At 43.4% G+C, this 20,792-nt stretch overlaps 1 protein-coding gene across 9 annotated transcripts in view; it reads right to left on the reverse strand.

The window, feature by feature from the left end:
- topbp1 (DNA topoisomerase II binding protein 1) overlaps nt 1–20,792 on the reverse strand; it is a 73,763-nt gene that overhangs the window by 16,311 nt on the left and 36,660 nt on the right. For all 9 annotated transcript variants that reach the window (XM_049721504.2, XM_049721509.1, XM_049721508.1 and 6 more), the window contains exons 13-14: nt 18,096–18,307; nt 17,594–17,922 (exon numbers count right to left, since the gene is read on the reverse strand). In XM_049721504.2, coding sequence (XP_049577461.1) covers nt 17,594–17,922; nt 18,096–18,307 — 541 coding nt within the window. The remainder of the gene's footprint in view (nt 1–17,593; nt 17,923–18,095; nt 18,308–20,792) is intronic.

The raw sequence follows: 20,792 nt of genomic DNA on the forward strand, positions 1-20,792 counted from the left end.
GCCACGACACTTTGCTGAGGTTCATGGGAGTCTGCGAGCTGAGGCTCATGGGAGTTTGTGGGTGGCTAATGCTATGATAGCTGCTATACACACGAGGCTATTTCATTTCAAAACAGGCTGCTCCGTTAATGTTTCAAGTAAATTTACCGATCGATATGGAAGGGAAACATAAGTACCGTATTTTTCGGACTATAAGTTGCGTTTTTTTCATAGTTTGGGGGGGGGGGGGCGACTCAAACTGAGGAGCGACTTATATGTGAATTTTTTCACAAATCTTCAAAATTCAAAAAAAAAAAAAAGTTAAACTGCGATAAACGAACCACAATGTAGCAAGGGATTATTGTAATTTGAATTTCAAGTGATGTCAGCGTCGTGGTTGTTTACATAAAGGACAAAGATTCGATCACGGGATGACAAAGGGCCCCACGTACTACCGGCATCATTAGCGGCTTTGTTTGTAAGTGACACGGAGGACGAAGAGTTTGAAGGATTAATTAATTATTTGGCGTGGCACAGAAAGTTTGAAAAACGATTATGGCTTTTACGCACGCCCGGTCCTACTCTACGGAGGTTTCTTTCACCTCCGTGGATGGAAGTCGGGGGCCGGCGCTCAGCCGGGTGGCTGTCCGGGGACGGTGGATGGGGCTCGGACATGGCTTTTACGCATGCCCAGTCCTACTCTACGGGGCTCTCTTTCACCTCCGTGGATGGAAGTCGAGGACCGGCGCTCGGCCCGGTGGCTGTCCGGGGACGGTGGATGGGGCACGGACATGGCTTTTACGCACACCCGGTCCTATTCTATGGAGCTCTCTTGCACCTCCGTGGCTGGAAGTCCACGCCGCCACATGCCTGGAAGTTTGTTTTGTTAAATAAAGAGCCGTTTACCAAACCCACGTCTTTCCTTGTACTTTGTTAACGCTACAATATACCGTATTTTCCGGACTATAAGTCGCTCCGGAGTATAAGTCGCACCAGCCATAACATGCCGCAAAAAGTGAAAAAAAAAAAACCATATATAAGTCGCTCCGGAGTATAAGTCGCATTTTGGGGGCAATTTATTTGACAAAATCCCACACCAAAGCAACAACAGGCTAAACGATAGCAACAACAGGCTAAACGATAGGTATGCTAACGTGACAAACACAAACAAAGAACTGAGAACGGGCCTGACGTAACATATAAAGTGATTAAGGACAACTATTACATGAATAACATGTTTATAAAACCATCGGTGTCACTCCAATTCATTAAATCCATCGATCGTTCGATACGATAGCAACAGGCTAAACGATAGGTATGCTAACGTGACAAACACAAACGAGGAGCTGAGAACGGGCCTGACGTAACATATAGAGTGATTTAGGACAACTATTACATAAATAACGTTTATAAAACCATCGGTGTCACTCCAATTCATTAAATCAATCGATCGTTCGATATGATAGCAACAGGCTAAACCAGGGGTGGGCAAACATTTTGACTTCCGGGCCGAATTGGGTTCTAAATTTTGACCGGGGGGCCGAACCAGGAGCAGATGGATGTAGTCTTTGTGTGAAGTAATATAAACGACCTGTAAAGGTCATTGCATAAAAGGTTTTGGCCTTTAGTAGGTAGTAAAGCATGATAAAAGTTTTTTGAAAACAAATGCATTTATTAACAGCATTAAAAAAAAAAAACATCCCTAAAAAACTACGATCAGTGATTCTCATAAAATCAGATTAATGAAAGACGTTTATCTTATGAGATCACATCAAACGGCAAACATTCTGACCAAATATATCATCTTGAAGAATTGGTGAAAGCATACATCCAAATAAAGTAATCAAAACGGCAACACGGTGAGGGGTATCTGAAAATCAGAGCAGAGTTTTAACTCACAAACACCTGGTAACAGAGGTGAGGAAACGGGAAACACTTCCTTAAAGTAAGCCTTAAGAACTTTACAGGTTAAGATTAGTCACAAACAGGTGGTGCATCAATGTCCTTGAGCATCCTGCATTGTTTGAAAATGAGAATTGTCGCTAGTTTCAATCCCTGCTATTTGTACAGATCATATTCAAAATGCATTTTTTTACAACAAACTTGAAAGCCTCCCCTTCATTTTCAGTGGGAACAGTGTTGTTGGTCTCCCTTTTTTTGCTAGTGTGTCATAGTCTGGAGTAAAATTTGTTGTGGCAATTCTTAGGAGAGAGCCGAGGTGTTGGTCCGTTTACCTAGATCTGTGACGGGTTGATGTTGATGTTCATGTGGCTGAACGTCACGTCGCGTACGTCGAGCCAAATTGGCCACTCTTTTTAAACACTTGGCACTCACTGTCCACCTTGCTTTTCCTTGGGCGACTCATTTTAATTGAAGGATTCCAGGGGAAGGTTTGTGGTTGGCTTTAGCTTAAAACTGTATCCGAAAGCTCGGCGCGCAAATTACAAGAATGCTGTCGTCACAGCCCACGCTCTAAATTCGGCACTGATACAAATAGAGCGCGAGTGCGCCATTTCCGTACTACTGAGTACGTACACGCACTTGTGAGTGTGCACCGAGCTTTCTGACACGGCTTCCGGTAGTAAATGCGCAGGCGAGTGGTTCCCCATCTACTGGGGAAACTCAGTCATTGCAGGCCAAATGACCCCAAAAAAATGTTTAATAATACAATTTATTTAGGGTTGGCGGGCCGGATTAAACGGTCCCCGGGCCGGATGTGGCCCGCGGGCCGTGGTTTGCCCATACCTGGGCTAAACGATAGGTATGCTAACGTGACAAACACAAACGAAGAGCTGAGAATGGGCCTGACGTAACATATAGAGTGATTAAGGACAACGATTACATGAATAACATGTTTATAAAACCATCGGTGTCACTCCAATTCATTAAATCCATCGATCGTTCTTTGTCAACAATGGGTGCGCGTGGCTGAGGGCGCTTGCGCTTCAAAATATTCCACAGGCTCATATAACGATAGATAAACTATATTTCAAATAACTATAATATAAGCAATAATTTTATCAAACCATCCGTGCACTTTAAATCCATTAAATCCATCGATCAAATTCCTCGTCCTTTGTCAACATCGCCGCGCGTGCGCCCTGACGTCAGCCTCGTCTTTATTCCACAGATCTAGTATATAACTATATTGTAGCGTTAACAAAGTACAAGGATAGACGTAGGTTTGGTAAACGGCTCTTTATTAAACAAAAACTTCCAAGCGTGTGGCGGCGTGGACTTCCAGACACGAGCGCTCCATGGCATAGGACCGGGTGTGCGTAACGGCCATGTCCGAGCCCCATGCACCGTTCGCGGACAGCCATACGGCCGAGCGCCGGCCCCCGACTCAGTAGAGTAGGACCGGGTGTGCGTAAAAGCCATAATAGTTTTTCAAACCTTCTATGTCATTCCAAATCCTTAATTCCTTCAAACTCTTTGTCCTCCGTGTCACTTAGAAATGATCACCGCTAATGATGCCGGTAGTCCTTACGTGGGTACGTTTGTCCTTTAGGTAAACAACCGCCGCGCGAGAGGAGCAAAAATGGAGCAAGTGTACATACAGCAGACAGTGGACTTGGATATGGTGCTTTAAAGTGTTAATTGCCTTATTTGATGTTTTCTCTATTTTTTATGTTTTGAATATGTTCAAGATAAAGATATAAAAGCATGTGAAGTGATCAACTATACTAAAAATAACATGGGAAGTGGTCAACTATACTTGTAAGTAAATGAGGTCTTAATGATCAAGTAAATATTTGTGAAAAAAAACATATATAAGTCGCTCCTGAGTATAAGTCGCCCCCCCACCCAAACTATGAAAAAAAAACGTGACTAATTGTTAGATAAATTGTATATATATGTTATCATGTGTTCCCTAATGAGTACTTATTAATACTCAAGCATTATGTGCAATACAAGTTATTGCACAGAATGCTTGCTGTTTCGCCTTGCAGACGTCCACCAGTCCACAACAAGTCATACGATGCTGTCTGGAGCTTCCTGACCTTCTACATCTCTGGGAATCCAAGAAAGCTGTTGATAGCTCAAACTATTTTGTTGATGTCTGCACATGGCATTTCGTCTATGCACTTCATGTTTCTCATGGCATCCTGTCTGCGACTCCTAGTTTCACATAGAATCTCGTTTCTTCTCTCATGAGACAAAGCCCACGCTTTCCCCCCCACCTATCAGGGGCTAGTCTCATATTGTAGGTAGGGCATTCCTAAATAAAAAGAGAGGAGTGTAAACAGACCTTTAGTGTATTTCGGGACTGCTGTAAGTCTGAATGCACTCCTCGCGAGAAAAGACTCAACATTCTGCCTCATTGGTTTTGTCTGCTGATCCTTTTGCTGATTCTGAACCTAACAGATTTTTGGGGGCTCGTCCGGGATCTCAATAGACCTATTTCGGGGTTCCGGCCGACTTTTCGACGCAGGACAAGTCCTTGGCCAAGGCATATAGATAGAGAAACCCTTTTCACGGGGCTGTCTCGATCAGTCAGTTGGACACCGGAGTGGTTGACGAGATCATCCGAGGAGAAGGCCCAGCAGACTGTGAGTATGAATCTTGATTCTGTTAAAAGTAATGAAAGTGCAGTGACAAGAGGTCACTTAAAACCTTGACAATTCTAGACCCTATCAAGTGCAATTAGAAACAGTTAAATTCCGCTGGGATGATGGAGTCCCCTGACTTATAAGTCAGTTAAATTCCATGGGAGGGCGGACTCCTCTGTTTTCTAAAGAAGTACAGGTAATTTGGAGCAGTTAAATTCCACTGAGGTGTCGTGGGGCCTCCTAATTAACCTTCCTAATGTGTTAGCTTCTGCTGCAATCTGTGGTGTTTTTTCTTAACTCTTGTTTAGCTGGTTTGGCTTCTTTATCCATGAAAAGATAGGTTTTACATCTACTTTAAGAAAAAGGCAAAAATAAGTTTTCTTACACAATAGGAAGGTTAAAGAGTTTAGAGTTTGTTAAGATCCACGGGAGGGCGGACTCCCCTGCTTGCCTGTGAGACGATAAGAGTGAGCATTGTGTGTGTGTGTGTGTGTGTGTGTGTGTATGGTTTGACTGAGAGTGATCTCATTTGAGCTCTCCTATATATAAAACACACAGAATTGTATACAGTGGCTTTGTGTGGAAGCAGAGGAAAGGAGACTTACCACTTATTGAATATTTTACCACTGTCCTGTGAATTAAATTGGCTTTAGGACACTGTAGGTGCCATTCGAATTGCCAACTCCGAAATTTAGAGAAATAAACCATGGGAAAATCAAATAGCAAACAAAAGCCGCTACCCCGACATGAATTGAAATGCAAGGGGTCGGCACCGACAATATAAAATATCTTGACAAATGCATATTTTGGACAGAGGGGGTTGCATTATGTGACGTGGCGGTGGCGAGGCTCTCCGCACTTCAGTTGCTCCCCCCACCCTTGTTATCAGCTGGGAAGATTGTCATGTCTATGTTGTGGGCCCGTGTGTTTGTTTCTGTGTATGTTTGTCTTTGTTTATCAGTTCGTTATAAAGGTTGGAATTGCGTTAAATTGGTGCACGAAAACGGTGTGCTAGACAATGGTTTATCAGATTTGCATTGTTAAATGTAGAAATTAGAAATTATAGAATAATATGAGGGTTGTGGGCAGAAACTCGTCCGACGAGGAGAGTGCCCAACACTCATAAAGATGTGAGGGAGAGAAAACATACATTGTAGAACTGGATAAAATTAGGTTAATGATTAGAAATCAATGATATTATTATTATTCTCTTATCCCCTGCATTGCAAATGTCTTCTTGATGCAGATAGGTTAACAGGCTAGGACTTTAGTGAGGAGATAATTTGTCGATTGATGGGGGTTAGTAATTGTCCAAATTCTAGTCACATGTTTGAGGGACCACAGCAACAACATTATATTTAATTTCCAGGCCATTATTTAGTATGATATGACGGTGTCTAGCTAAGTAGACTGTTCTATCAAAAAATGTGAGAGTGAAGGAGGAGGTTTGATTTGTAATCTGACATTTGGGTCCCATTTTGAAGAGCATAGATTGTTTTTGTTTGTTTATTTTTAAAGATATATTTAACGGTTTATCTTGGTGCAGTAAGGATATAGCAATTTTGCAAGACTCAAAATTAAAAATTAAAAAGCAAAATTACATTCTCATTTTCCCAGATGTGAGGGAAATTGAAAGATAAGGAAGACGAAGAAAAGATAAGAAAGAACTTGCTGTTGCACAGACAGGAAGATGTCAGTGTCAGCGCGAGCTCGCTTAAGAACCGCAGCTGAGAATGTGATGAATGAAGATGAGAAAAATGATCAAATTACAAAGACAGATGTTGTGGCACGGCAAAGCGAACCATCCTTTCCGTCTTTGTACCCCAAATTAAACAACTCATTGCTTCCTATAATTTGAGAGGTGATGAAGTACAACAGGTTTTCATGGCATCCTTAACCAAACATTGGGCAAGCGTTGAAGGCACCTGGAGTCCTTTTGATCTCCAGGGCCGCCCATTGGAATATAACGGGGTGCCATTACAAATACAAATTGACAAATTGATAAAATTCCAACGTAGAGCAAATTACACAGACATTGGCCGAACTAAACAAAAAGAAGATGAGTTGTTTGAAGACTTTAGACACAGACCACCAAGAGTGTTCAACTGATGTCTATGATCAACAACTCAAAGATGCTCTACATGCAAATTTGCGACCAGTATTATGTGGAAAATGAATAAATTCAACAATTTTTTTCCCTATGAAATGGCGCCGTTTGGGTTTGAAGTACATAGTCGCTTCAAAGGGGGAAAGCGTGATTTAAGATACGCGATTGATCAATGAGAAGGCTATCCCTTGTGCCAGGGGTGTCAAACTCATTTGTTCGCGGGCCGCAGTGTAATTATGGCTTCTTTTGGAGGGCCGGTATGACTGTCATGCCCGAGTAGATGTGTGAGCGCCTCATATTGTGGGAGCTGCAGAACAAGCTGACGAGTACCTCGCTTTCAAATCAGACAAGTAAAAACTGGTCTAATATTTAAAATTTAACATATACTAAAAGTGAAGATAATTTGCAATTCGAGTGATGGCACATGAATATGAAGCATGATTTGACACCTGTGCCTTATACAAAGGTAAAGTTGGATTGGAATTTGATGAAACAGATATGGACATCCACATATTCCATTAGAGTTTGAATTGCTTGCAATGTAATTACAAATTAGTTAACACCTGTGTGATTGACTGAGTGAGTGAGTGAGTGAGTGAGTGAGTGAGTGAGTGAGTGAGTGAGTGAGTGAGTGAGTGAGTGAGTGAGTGAGTGAGTGAGTGAGTGAGTGAGTGAGTGAGTGACTTTTCTGTCGCCTGCACATCATCTTTCCTGCATGGCTACGTTGCTGTCTCAGCCGCGCCTGACCGTTGAGAGGTGCGAGACACTCAATCCTGCCACTCTCATTTCCCTTCCTGACGACGGCGAATTCCATGATTGTGTCGATGCTGCCCAACAAATTCCAAAGGCTCGGCCTGATTTGAAAGATACGCCTCTGCCAGATGGTCATGTGGGTTTTGTTGATGGGTCTTCTAAGAAAAATGAATCTGGTGTGACCCTTACTAGGTTTGCCATTGTTACTGCCGACGTGGTTTTGGAGGCTGCTTAACTGCCATCCAATATGTCTGCACAGGCCGCTGAGCTCATTGCTTTGACTGGGGCCTGCAAATTGTTTGCAGACAAATCCGTCACTATCTGGACTGATAGTCAGTATGCTTTTGCTACAGTGCACGTTTGCTCAGCAGTGGAGCAACCGTGGCATGATAACTTCTGCAGGGAAGCCCGTCACCCATTCCATAATACTAACTCAACTTTTGGACGCTGTCCAGCTGGCTTTAAAGGTAGCGGTTTGCAAATGTGCTGCTCACACTGCAAGCTCTGATCCTGTTTCTCTCGGTAATGCTTTTGCTGACAAATCCGCTAGGGCCGCTGCAGGAGACCTGCTCCATGTCCTCTCGTCTCTCACTGATCATGATTCGATGTCACACATCTCCCCTGATGTGTTGCTTGACATGCAGTCTCAGAGCCCCTCCCAGGTACGGATCTCTTGGGAAAAGCGGGGTGCAACTAAAAACACTGATGGTCTTTTTGTGTGACCTTTGGGCAAGCCTGTCTTGCCTCGTAACTTGTTCAAATGGGCTGCTATTTCGAGTCATGGGGTCACCCATGTCTCGACGGGGGGGTATGGTAAAACAAGTTGAAGCTATTTATACGACATACGGTTTTGCAGCTTTTTCACAAGCTTTTTCACAAGACAATACATATGGTTTACGTCCAATTACATAAATGTGAAGGGAAAGAATATTGTTTTTTCTGCATTTATTTGTTTTCTGCATTTATCTTATTGTAAAAAGGTGATCTCCGCAGACCCAACCTAAGTATGGAAGGTGAGCAAAGTCTGGTAATAGTGCCTGATCCTGGTGCCAAGATCCAGAGTTGACATGAAAGCTAGCAGAAGCCAATTTCCAAGACACCAACCCGAAGCTCAGGGTGTTGACTCTGAGGAGATCCAAAAACATGAGCATTAGAGAGTCATTTGGTGAGTACTTTAATCGGGCTGTAGCCTGCGCAAAGTCTACCATGTGTTTTTGGTTGCTTTTGCTGGTTTGTGTTACCATTATATTTTTTTCGGGGGTTATTTTATTTGTATGGATAGAGTACCATGAGCCTCGAACATTCTTCTCTCAGGCAACTACCAACGCTAATTCTAATCGATATGGCTCATGGGGAAAAAAATGCTAGACATGAGCGCGACACTAAATCAATCCCCTTTTGATCAGGTTGTTTGTATTCCAGAAACCGTCCGCGTTCCAACTTGCGTACCATGGCTTTTGTCTTGGACTTACAATAAGTCATTAATGTTTACTGTGGCTCCTAATACATCTTCTTCTATTATTGTACCTATGAAAAGTTTGAAAGGTTTCGAAATGGTCACCCCGCTCTCTGGTTCCAGTGAAGAGGCTGTGTTCTTTGCTAAACGTGTAACTTTGAAGAATCAGGGCACAAGCCTCCTTTTGACTTTTACACTCCCTGATGGTCAAATTTGTCCTCCAAATGCCACCTTGTTTAACACTTCCTGTTGGGGTTTTCAACTGTGGGCTTGGTCCTCTGGAATCGATCCTCGCTTTCCTATTGCTATTAGCATTAACAAAACAATGTCGATCGCAGACCGTCCCGTTACAAATAATTACACCCTGTCAGCAGGAGCAAAAATCACAAGTATGCTCCGCACTGATGTAGACAGCTATTTTGTAGCCTCCACAGGAATAAGCGGTCAAACCAACAACTGGCTTCTTATGGCTGAGCAAGTCGCAAAGATGGCTAACACCAGTTGCATTGCATGCATGGGTCCAAGACCTCTTTTGAAAATCATACCTGCCAATATAGTTCCTAAGTGTGCTGTTGCTTTAATGTTAAACTCATTCATTTCACCCACTCATGATTGTTTTAAATGGGATAAGGTTTACCCTGTTGCCTCTATGACAAAATATAAACCCCTTTTTTCGTCCGATGTAGCTAAGGGTAGTTTTACATGTATTAGATTACCTGGTACCGGTGAGAAGCTCGGCGCCCTACCTCTTCCATGGTGTGGGTCCATGACCAATGTCACTGCCCCTTTTTTGCCCATTGCTCGTAGTGATATTTGGTTTTGGTGTAATAGTAACAAACTTTATGATAGGTTGCCTTTAAACAGCTCTGGAATTTGCGCTTTGGTAGGCCTATTGTTTCCTGTTTATTTGATACCAATGTCCTCTTATGATCTAACATCTTTTGCTAAGTCCGTAGTGCCCGAATACTGGCCGAGAACGAAGCGAAACGCCGAATGGCGGGGCGCAGCTAATCCAATTTACATAGACGCCATTGGTGTTCCTAGAGGAGTACCGGATGAGTATACGCTGGTGAATCCGATAGCAGCTGGTTTTGAATCCGCCCTGTGTTGGTGGTGTACTATTAACAAAAATGTTGACAGGATTAACTACGTCCATTACAACGTGCAGAGGCTTGGAAACTGGTCCGAGGCGGGTTTCAAGGCGGTCCACTCCCAACTGGCCGCTACTTCCCTCATGGCTTTCCAGAATCGAATGGCCCTTGACATGCTACTCTCAAAAGAGGGCGGTGTCTGCGCCATGTTCGGTGAGCAATGTGGCACGTTTATTCCGAATAATACTGCAGCCGGCGGAAGCCTGTCCCAGGCCCTTGAGGGCCTGCGGACCTTGAACGGGAAGATGAGGGAACACAGTGGGGTGAACACAGAGGTTTGGACCGACTGGTTGAACGTGTTCGGAAAGTACCGCACCCTGGTTTCCTCTGCCCTGGTCTCCATTGCCGTTTTCTCTGCCATTTTGACCTTGTGTGGATGTTGTTGCATCCCTTGTCTCCGCTCCCTAATTAACAGGCTAATTACGACTGCTATCTCTCCACCAGCTGAGACTTTCCCGTTGCTCCAAAGGGATGACCTTTCGATCGACGGGGGTTCCTTCTCTAGTGACGACCCGGTCGGCGATTTTATTGTGGTAAACCTGTCCGGTTTGTTTCCTGAACCTGGCTTTGCCGATTAAGACTCAGTTTCCTCCCGAGTGTAAGTTAGTTCTTGCGAAATGTGATCCCTTGGCTGAAAATCTTTTTGGAAGCGGCCATATGGGTGATGAGTTGGTCTCCGGGAACTTATGATAAAACAAGGGGGAATTGTTAGATATATTGTATATATATGTTATCATGCGTACCCTAATGAGTACTTATTAATAAAGTTATTGCACAGAATGCTTGCTGTTTCGCCTTGCAGACGTCCACCAGTCCACAACAAGTCATACTATGCTGTCTGGAGCTTCCTGACATCTACATCTCTGGGAATCCAAGAAAGCTGTTGATAGCTCAAACCATTTTGTTGATGTCTGCACATGGCATTTCGTCTATGCACTCTTCATGTTTCTCATGGCATCCTGTCTGCGACTTCTAGTTTCACATAGAATCTCGTTTCTTCTCTCATGAGACAAAGCCCACGCTTTCCCCCCCACCTATCAGGGGCTAGTCTCACATTGTAGGTAGGGCATTCCTAAATAAAAAGAGAGGAGTGTAAACAGACCTTTAGTGTATTTCGGGACTGCTGTAAGTCTGAATGCACTCCTCGCGAGAAAAGATTCAACATTCTGCCTCACTGGTTTTGTCTGCTGATCCTTTTGCTGATTCTGAACCTAACACTTATAGTCCGGAAATTACGGTAGTTATATACTAGATCTGTGGAATAATGACGATGCTGACGTCAGGGCGCATGCGCGGCGTTGTTGACAAAGGACGAGGAATTTGATCGATGGATTTAATGACCTGGAGTGACACAGATGGTTTGATAATATTATTGCTTATATAATAGTTAATTTATATATCGTTATATGGGCCTGTGGAATATTTTGAAGTGCAAGCGCCGTCAGCGGCGCGCATTTATGTTGACAAAGAACGATTGATGTATTTAATTATTTGGAGTGACACAGATGGTTTGATAACATTATTGCTTATATAACAGTTATTTGATATATAATTTATATATCGTTATATGGGCCTGTGACAGCACAACTCAGTCAGATTTCTTCAGTCACATCCCTCAGAGTCCCATCAGGGAAGACATGGATGAACCTCCCACTTTAGCAGAGGTCCAAGATGCCATCAGGAGCCTGAAGAACAACAAGGCTTCTGGGCCAGATGCGATCCCAGCTGAGGTCCTAAAGGAAGGTGGACTAGAGCTCCAGCGCCACCTCCATTCCCTCTTTCTGAAGGTCTGGGAAAAAGAAGTACTCCCCTCGGAGCACAGGGATGCTCTGATAGTGACCATTTTCAAGAAAGGGGACAAAGCGGAATGTGGAAACTATAGGGGCATCTCGCTCCTTTCAACAGTTGGCAAAGTACTTGCTCGTGTTCTTGCCAACCGCCTACTGCCACTGTCTGAGGAAGTTCTCCTAGAATCGCAGTGCGGTTTTCGCCCAGCTAGAGGCACTGCAGACATGATTTTTACAGCACGCCAACTCCAGGAGAAATGCCGTGAGCATAAACAGCATTTGTTCATGGCTTTCATAGACCTGACAAAGGCCTTTGACTCGGTGGATCGCCAGGGCCTACGGAGCATCCTTCTGAGGTATGGTTGCCCGGATAAATACGTCAGAATACTGCGTTTATTACATGACGGAATGACAGCCACAGTGCTCAACAACAGCTCCTTGACTGAGCCTTTCACTGTAGAGACAGGGGTCAAACAGGGATGCATCATTGCACCCACCCTGTTCTCTGTCTTCATTGCCGCCATACTCCACCTCATCAACTTAGAACTACCACACGGAATCCCAATTTGGTACAGAACTGATGGCAGGCTCTTCAAACTTAACAGGTTCAAAGACAAAACCAAGATCAGAACCACCACGGTTGTGGAGCTCCAGTATGCAGACGATAATGCCATTGCAGCACACTCTGCAGAAGACCTCCAGGGCATCCTGAACTCCTTCGCTAAGGCATACAGAGCCCTGGGTCTGACCGTGAACATCAAGAAGACCCAGGTGTTACATCAACCCCCACCCAACCAGCCATCTACTGCGCCCATCATAAATGTGGACAACACTGCACTTGAATATGTTCACCATTTCCCCTACCTCGGCTGCCTTCTCTCCTCCAAAGCGGACATTGACTCTGAGGTCAACCATCGCCTGAGCTGTGCCAGTGGAGCGTATGCCAGACTCCAGAAAAGAGTCTTTGAAGACAGAGACCTCCAGGCTGACACCAAGCTCCTGGTTTACAAAGCTGTGGTTCTCCCCACCTTACTTTATGGGGCAGAATCATGGACAACCTACAGCAGGCACCTAAGAGCTCTTGAACAACACCACCAGAGAACCTTGAGGAAAATACTCAGGATCAAATGGGAGTACAGACGCACAAACATCAGCGTTCTGGAGGAAGCCAGGATACCGAGCATCACCACTTTAATAATGCAGCACCAACACCGATGGACAGGGCATCTCATCCGCATGGCAGACACCCGCCTCCCCAAACAGATGTTATACTCCCAGCTGGAGAGAGGTCCGCGAGCCCCGGGCAGGCAAAAGAAACGTTTTAAGGACAACCTCAAGACCAATCTCAAGAAATTCCAAATAACATCTCAGGACTGGGAGCGCATCGCCTTGAACAGGAACTGCTGGAGGGCAGCGGTGCAAGAAGGTGCAGCACATCACGAAAAGGAACTCCGCCGTGTCGCAGAAACCAAACGACAACTCCGTAAGGAAAGACAAAAACAGGCTCCAGCACGACCACAACCCACCACCACTTTCCCCTGCCCACACTGCACAAAAATATGTGGATCCCGGATCGGCCTCTACGCCCACCTGCGGACCCACAAGTAGACGACCCTGAGAAAAAGACAGTCATACTCGTCCCGAGTGACCGCTGATGATGATGATGATGGGCCTGTGGAATATTTTGAAGTGCAACCGCCGTCAGCGGCGCGCATTTATGTTGACATAAAGAACAATCGATGGATTTAATGAATTGGAGTGACACAGATGGTTTTATAAATGTGTTATTTATGCAATAGTTATTTGAATAAATAATGTTACGTCAGGCCCATTCTCAGCTCTTCGTTTGTCACGTTAGCATACCTATCGTTTAGCCCAGGCATGTCAAACATACGGCCCGCGGGCCGGATCCGGCCCATTGGATCATTTAATCCGGCCCGGCATAAATTTCTGAGTATGTCAAAAAAAGAAGCGAGTCTCTATCTTATTTCTATCAAAAGTTATGATTTTTTTAAATAAATACAAACCAAGTGCTCCCTCCGGCCACAGGAGGGCAGTAAATGTGTAAAAGAGCTCACGTCCAGCGGCATTGACACGAGTTAGTACTAAAACCAAACTGTCAATCTAGCTTCACAATTCACCACAAGTTATCGGTCAACAAACCCTTCCCAAAATGGCACTGTCAAAAAAAAGAAAAGTGGACACGGAGTGCAGAGTTTTCAAGGAAAAATGGACTGAGCATTATTTATTCACAGAAGTTACTCTGCGCATTTCTCTTGTTTCACAGCTGTTCGTCCGGAGGCACCGGACCGTCCCGATAATGATTTGAAAAAATATAAAGACAACATAACAGATTTTCTGCGAGAGTTTGAGCAGAGGTTTCAGGTATTCAGTGAACTTGAGAACAAATTTGGCTTTTTTCGCTCGCCATTTACAGTGAAGCCTTCTGATATGCCAGCTGACATTCAACTCGAGCTTATTGACTTGCAGTGCGATTCCGCTATGAAGGATAAATTTGGGTCCGTGGGATTGGATACGTTTTATCAATATCTCGTGCCAGGTTACCCCAAATTAACAACCATTGCTGCAAACGTTCTATCCATGTTTGGGACTACTTATCTTTGTGAACAGGTTTTCTCCGTAATGAACAATAATAAAACAAAGCAGCGCTCAAAGTTAACAAATAAACACTTGAATGATATTGTTAAATGTGCTGCTACTCAGGATTTGACACCCAATATTGATACACTTGTGAAGGCAAAAAGATCCCAAGTTTCAGGAGCCAGCAGCAGCAAGTAGACTGCAGGAGTGCAGTGAAAGAGAAAAAAAGTGTGATGACACGAAATTTGTTTGCACTCATTAATACAGATCATTAAAAATAAGATTAATCTGGTTTCATACTAAAGACAGTTAATATTGTGCAGTATATTCTCAGCTTCAGTAGGCCCAGCCTAGTAGTTTGATCGGATGTAGTATAAGCATGCACTGCTATAACTTTTATTTTGTATTTCTTTTTTTATTTATTTCAAAGCAGTACGACAATTAAGGCGAGAATATTTTTTTCATAGCTCCCACTTGAGTTTGTTAAGTGTGGTGAGTTGGTTCAGGTGTAAAACTGCATTCACTTCATTGTTAAAATAAACCAGTGAACCATGAAATCATTTTTTTTTTCATTGTTTGTGAAAAAATGTGTTGTGCATAGAAAAGATTCCTTGTCATCCGTGATTATAATATGTAGGGTAGGCTACAAATGTAGGCTGAATGATAAAGCATAGTACTGAAAAACAAAGCAAAATATTTGGAGTTGACATTCTTTTACTGATCCGGCCCACCTGAGAACAGAAAGTCTGGATCCGGCCCCAGAGCCAAACTGAGTTTGACATGCCTGTTGTTGTTCGTTTATGTCTGTTATTGGTGTTGGATTTTGTCGAACAAATTTCCCCCAAAATGCGACTTATACTCCAGTGCGACTAATATGTTTTTTTTTCACGTTATTGTGCATTTTATGGCTAATGCGACCTATATTCCGGAGCGACTTTTAGTCCGAAAAATACGATAAGCAGTACCAACATGTTAGATCAAACCTGGGCAAATTACGGCCCGCGGGCCCTTTGTGCGTCCCTGTCCGGCCCGCATGAGGCAAAAAATTAGTGTCGTGCGTACAATACAACTGTTTCGCTTTTATTTTGAAAGGTGTCGCACTTCCGTGTAGTGTACGTGTATGTGAGCTGTGCGTGAAGGTGAACAGTGCGAAGTAATGCTGCCCGAGAAACGTGTGCTGACCCTCAGAAAAGAAAAGTTGACAAGGAGCGCCGTGTTTTCAACAAGACATGGACTGCCAAGTATTTCTGTACAGAAATGAAAGGTAAAGCCATGTGCCTGATTTGTGGTACACAGGTCGCTGTGTTTAAAGAATATAATTTGAGTCGCCACTACACGACCAAACATGAGAAAAAATACATCTGTCTGATAAACAGCGCGCATCAGAGGCTGATGCATTACTAGCAAAACTGCAAACCCAACAAGGACTTTTTATCAAACTTCACACCCAGAGATGGAGCGGCTTTGTCATTTGAGGAAAGTTAAAGAAGTTAAGAATAAATTGTACTGATTAATAATTGTTTTTTTATTTGACCTTTACACCACAATTTCACATAGCTTAATATAAATATAAACAGAATAATTGTATTCTTCTAATTACCTGTACCAACTATTTAAAATAAATAATTTTGTGCATTTTACAATGGAAGAAAATTGAGCAGGTTTAAGTTATCGCAGGTGTGGCCCTCTGACACAACTCAGGTCTTTCATGTGGCCCCTTGTAAAAATCAATTGCCCACCCCTGTGTTAGATCGAACTTTAGTCAGTTCCGATCATTTGATAGGAGATAGTTTGAGAAACGCGATTGTTTACAGAGGGCTCATTGGTTATTGGCTAGTGGATGCATACCGCAACCCTGGTCAACCTCATTTATTTGCATTATAGCTTCTATTTTATGCGCCTTTTAATTCGGTGCGCCCTATATGTGAAATAATTTCTAAAATAAAAAATTCAATCAGGGTGCACCTTATAATCCAGTGCGCCTTATGGTGCGAAAAATACAGTATGTATATATCAGGGACGTGCGGACAGAGGAGCCATGCCTCCCCTGCCATCATGAAAAGGGGAAAAAACATTTTTTTTTTTTTTTATTATAATGACATTTTCCTTTTAATTTCAATGGTTTTGTATCATTTTGAACCAAAATCGGTGAATTTTGACAGGCTATGCAGTTAGACTGAACTGCTGTCTGTCTCTATGTCGCTGTTAAAGTGTTCAAACACTGTGGCTATATAAACTAATTTCCATCAGTTGTTCACTGTAAATTTGAACTGGAGATCTCTTATTTTACAGGTAGGCGCTTGAAGCATCCCGGGATCACTGGCAGGCTATGCAGTTAGACTGAATTGCTGTCTGTCTCTATGTCGCTGTTTAAGTGTTCAAACACTGTGGCTTTATAAACTGATTTCCATCAGTTGTTTACTGTAAATTTGAACTGGAGATCTCTTATTCTACAGGTAGGCGCATGAAGCATCCCGGGATCACTAGCACCCCCTGCCATAAGGCTGGAGAACCTTTCTTCGTAGCCTCCGTGTCCTGAGTGTTGTTGTTAGTCACCTAAATGTTGAACAGAGGCTGTGATTTACCGAAGTCAAATTCCTTGTTTGGCACGCTCAAACATGGCGAATAAAAAAAAACTCTTGAACTCTTGAAGATCTCTTTTCAAAGCTGTTTTGTTCATCTAAAGACACACGACGTTACAGACAGATGACAAAAAAAACCCACAAAATATTATATACACCAGCTTAACTACGGAAATTAATTAATATAGCCACAGTGTTTGAACACTTAAACAGCGACATAAAGACAGAGACCAGTTCAGTCTAACTGCATAGCCTGTCAACATAGGCAACCGTGTGATTACGCAATCCTCAGAGGAGGCGAGACAGGACATTGGCTCCTCCGAGCGAATCGTCTTCGGTTTTAAAATGATAAAAATTCAGCGATTTTGGTTCAAAATGATGCCTCCTCTGACCCCACGTCCCTGATATATATATATATATATATATATATATATATATATATATATATATATATATATATATATATATATATATATATATATATATGTGTATAGAGAGAGCGAGAGAGAGCGAGAGAGAGAGCGAGAGAGAGAGAGTTTATTTTCATTTGAGCTAGGAATTATGTAATCTAATGTGGTCCTTGCGTTTAATCATACTGATTCAAGGTTGCAACTTGGACCCCACCTTGACATTGAAGGAGGGCCTGAAGAGCTGATCCTTGCTGAGGAAGCGTGAGGGCGTATCCAGCTGCAGCGAGCGCTCGTTGCCAAGGGGCTTCCTGCGGCCGCCCTCCTGGCTTTGCTTGGGCGTGCCAATGTCCTCATGAGACTTCATCTCATCTAGCACCGAACGAAACACTTTGCTCTGGAAGCGTCCTAAATCCAGCGGCGTGACTGCCTTGCCACTCTGTGGACCCAGTAGTGGAACCTCTGGAGAGAAGCATGCTGGTGGCTGTGGCAGCGGCGGCACAGACATCTTCTGGGAGGCGCCGAAAAAACTCTCCTCCTCCCTTTCTGGGCAATGATTATAAAACCACAATCACTCAAAATGAAGCAGAGTGATCTTGTAAAGATGTTAGATGTTTTTCGCGTGCATATGGGAAAAATGCACACGTTCCTCTTTGTACCCCCTCTCGAGTGTAGGAACGCTTTGCAGATGCACCATATGTGAATTAAATTTTACAAACCTGGAAAAGGGGGCAGGTCAATCAGAAAGCACTCCTCGGCTGCCCTCTGGCCGGTCCTGGCAGACGCCATGATCCAGTGCATAGTGACTGCAGGGAGCCCCCACTTTTTGGCTGCCTGGTACTTAGTGCCATCGGGGCTTTGCAGCACCAGGTGAGTGCTGGCCAGCATTGCTTTCTTGGGGTTGGCCAAGCGCACAAAGTAGTCCTGGACACTGCAAGAGTTAAGAGTCACACAAACTTTAAAAGCAGAAATAATATGGAAATTTGATTTAATTGATTGTAGACAAAAAAAAGTCAGCTTCATGGAGTGAAAATCAGGGCATATACCAAAAATTCCCAAGTGGAATTTAATACTTTATAATAGGCGTCACAATATTTTTTAATACTAACATGAGCCGCAACTATGACAACCTTTCAAGCATCAGCGTTAGGGGGTCATTAATAAAGTTACCGATTATTGTCATTTTCTCACACGGCTTTCTAAGTGACTAAGTGCAATGAAAGGACAATGTTTTTTCATTGTTACGTGTAGAAAGACCACACACCATTTTTGCAGTGCTACACCACTCCCATTCACAATTATCATATTTTCCGGACTATAAATTGCAGGGTTTTTTTCATAGTTTGGCTGGGGGTGTGACTTATACTCAGGAGCGACTTATGTGAAATTATTAACACAACATTACTTGATCATTAACATATTACTTACTAGTATATCACTTCACATGTTATTTTCATACTAAACCGCATAAGGGTGGTCTAGGCCTGTGGAATAATTGGAACTGCAATTGACAAAGATTTCGATGGATTTAAAGATTTGGAGTGACACAGATGGTTCGATAAACTTATGTATATGGCACATTCTCAGTTCCTCTTTTATGTGTATATGTAACGTTAGCATATCGTACCATTCAGCCTGTTGCCTATTAATGTCTGTTCTTGATGTTGGATTTTGTCAAATAAATTTCCCCCAAAAGTGCGACTTATACTCGGATGTGACTTACATATGTTTTTTTCCCCTTTATTGTGGATTTTATGGCTGATGCGATTAATACTCCGGTGCGATTTATACTCCGGAAAATACGGTATTTTTATTGAGGATTAACCTTAGCCTACAACTATGGCATTACATTTTCCTTAAGTACAACATCAGTTAGAGATATTTTTCAATTAAATAAATTTGCCAATATTATAGCTACTATTACAGATAATTAACGGTAGCCTAAATCGGTCAATCAACAATCCACAAAAATATGTATTATTTACTGATGGTTCGCTCTCTCTCTCTCTCTCTCTCTCTCTCTCTCTCACACACACACACACGCACGCACGCACGCACGCACGCACGCACGCACGCACGCACGCACGCACGCACGCACGCACGCACGCACGCACGCACGCACACACACGCACAAACGCACACACGCACGCACGCACACACACGCACACACGCATGCACACACGCACACAAGCATGGACAACCTTAACCTACAAATATGGGATTACATTTCCTTTGGGTACAACATTGGGCAGGCGTTTGGCATTGAGATGAGTTAGAAAAAACGTTTTTTGCATGTATTGTATTCTATTACAGTATTTTTCGGACTATAAATCGCGTTTTTTTTTTCATAGTTTGGGTGGGGGGCGACTTATACTGAGGAGCGACTTATATGTGAATTTCTTCACAAATTTTAAAATTTAAAAAAAAAGTGAAACCGCGATAAACGAACCGCAATGTAGCAAGGGATTACTGTAATTAGCATTTCAAGTGACGTCAGCGGCGCGGCGGTTGTTTTCATAAAGGACAAAGATTCGATCACGGGATGGTGAAGAAGACGAAGGGCCCCACATACTATCGGCATTATTAGCGGCTTTGTTTGTAAGTGACACGGAGGACGAAGAGTTTGAAGGATTTAATGATTTGGAGTGACACAGAAGGTTTGAAAATCTATTATGGCTACTCTACGAGCTCTCTTTCACCTCCGTGGATGGAAGTCAGGCGCTGGCGCTCGGCCGGGTGGCTGTCCGGGGACGATGGATGGGGCTCAGACATGGCTTTTACGCACGCCCGGTCCTACTCTACAGAGCTCTCTTTCACCTCAGTGGATGGAAGTCGGGGGCCGGCGCTCGGCCGGGTGGCTGTCCGGGGACGGTGGATGGGGCTCGGACATGGCTTTTGTGCACGCCCGGTCCTATTCTATGGAGCTCTCTTCCACCTCTGAGGCTGGAAGTGCTACCTCCGGGGATGGAAGTCCACGCTGCCACACGCCTGGAAGTCGACGCCGGTGCTTGGGGCCGTGTGGCGGTTATTTATGTTATAGTTATTTGATATATTTTATTTCGTGTAGCAACTTGTATATGTTTTTATTGTTACAGTTCAGTAGTTGTTGGCTTGCTGAACTCTTGTTTTGTTAAACAAAGAGCCGTTTACCAAACCCACGTCTTTCCTTGTACTTTGTAAACGTTACAATATAGTTATATACTAGATCTGTGGAATAACGACAAGGCTGACGTCAGGGCACACGTGTGGCGTTGTTGACAAAGGACGAGGAATTTGATCGATGGATTTAATGATTTGGAGTGACACAGATGGTTTGATACTATTATTGCTTATACAATAGTTATTTGATATATAATTTATATATCGTTATATGGGCCTGTGGAATATTTTGAAGTGCAAGCGCCGTCAGCAGCGTG

This window comes from Syngnathus scovelli, chromosome 5, assembly GCF_024217435.2.
Source record: "Syngnathus scovelli strain Florida chromosome 5, RoL_Ssco_1.2, whole genome shotgun sequence".
In the NCBI taxonomy this organism is placed as follows: domain Eukaryota; kingdom Metazoa; phylum Chordata; class Actinopteri; order Syngnathiformes; family Syngnathidae; genus Syngnathus; species Syngnathus scovelli.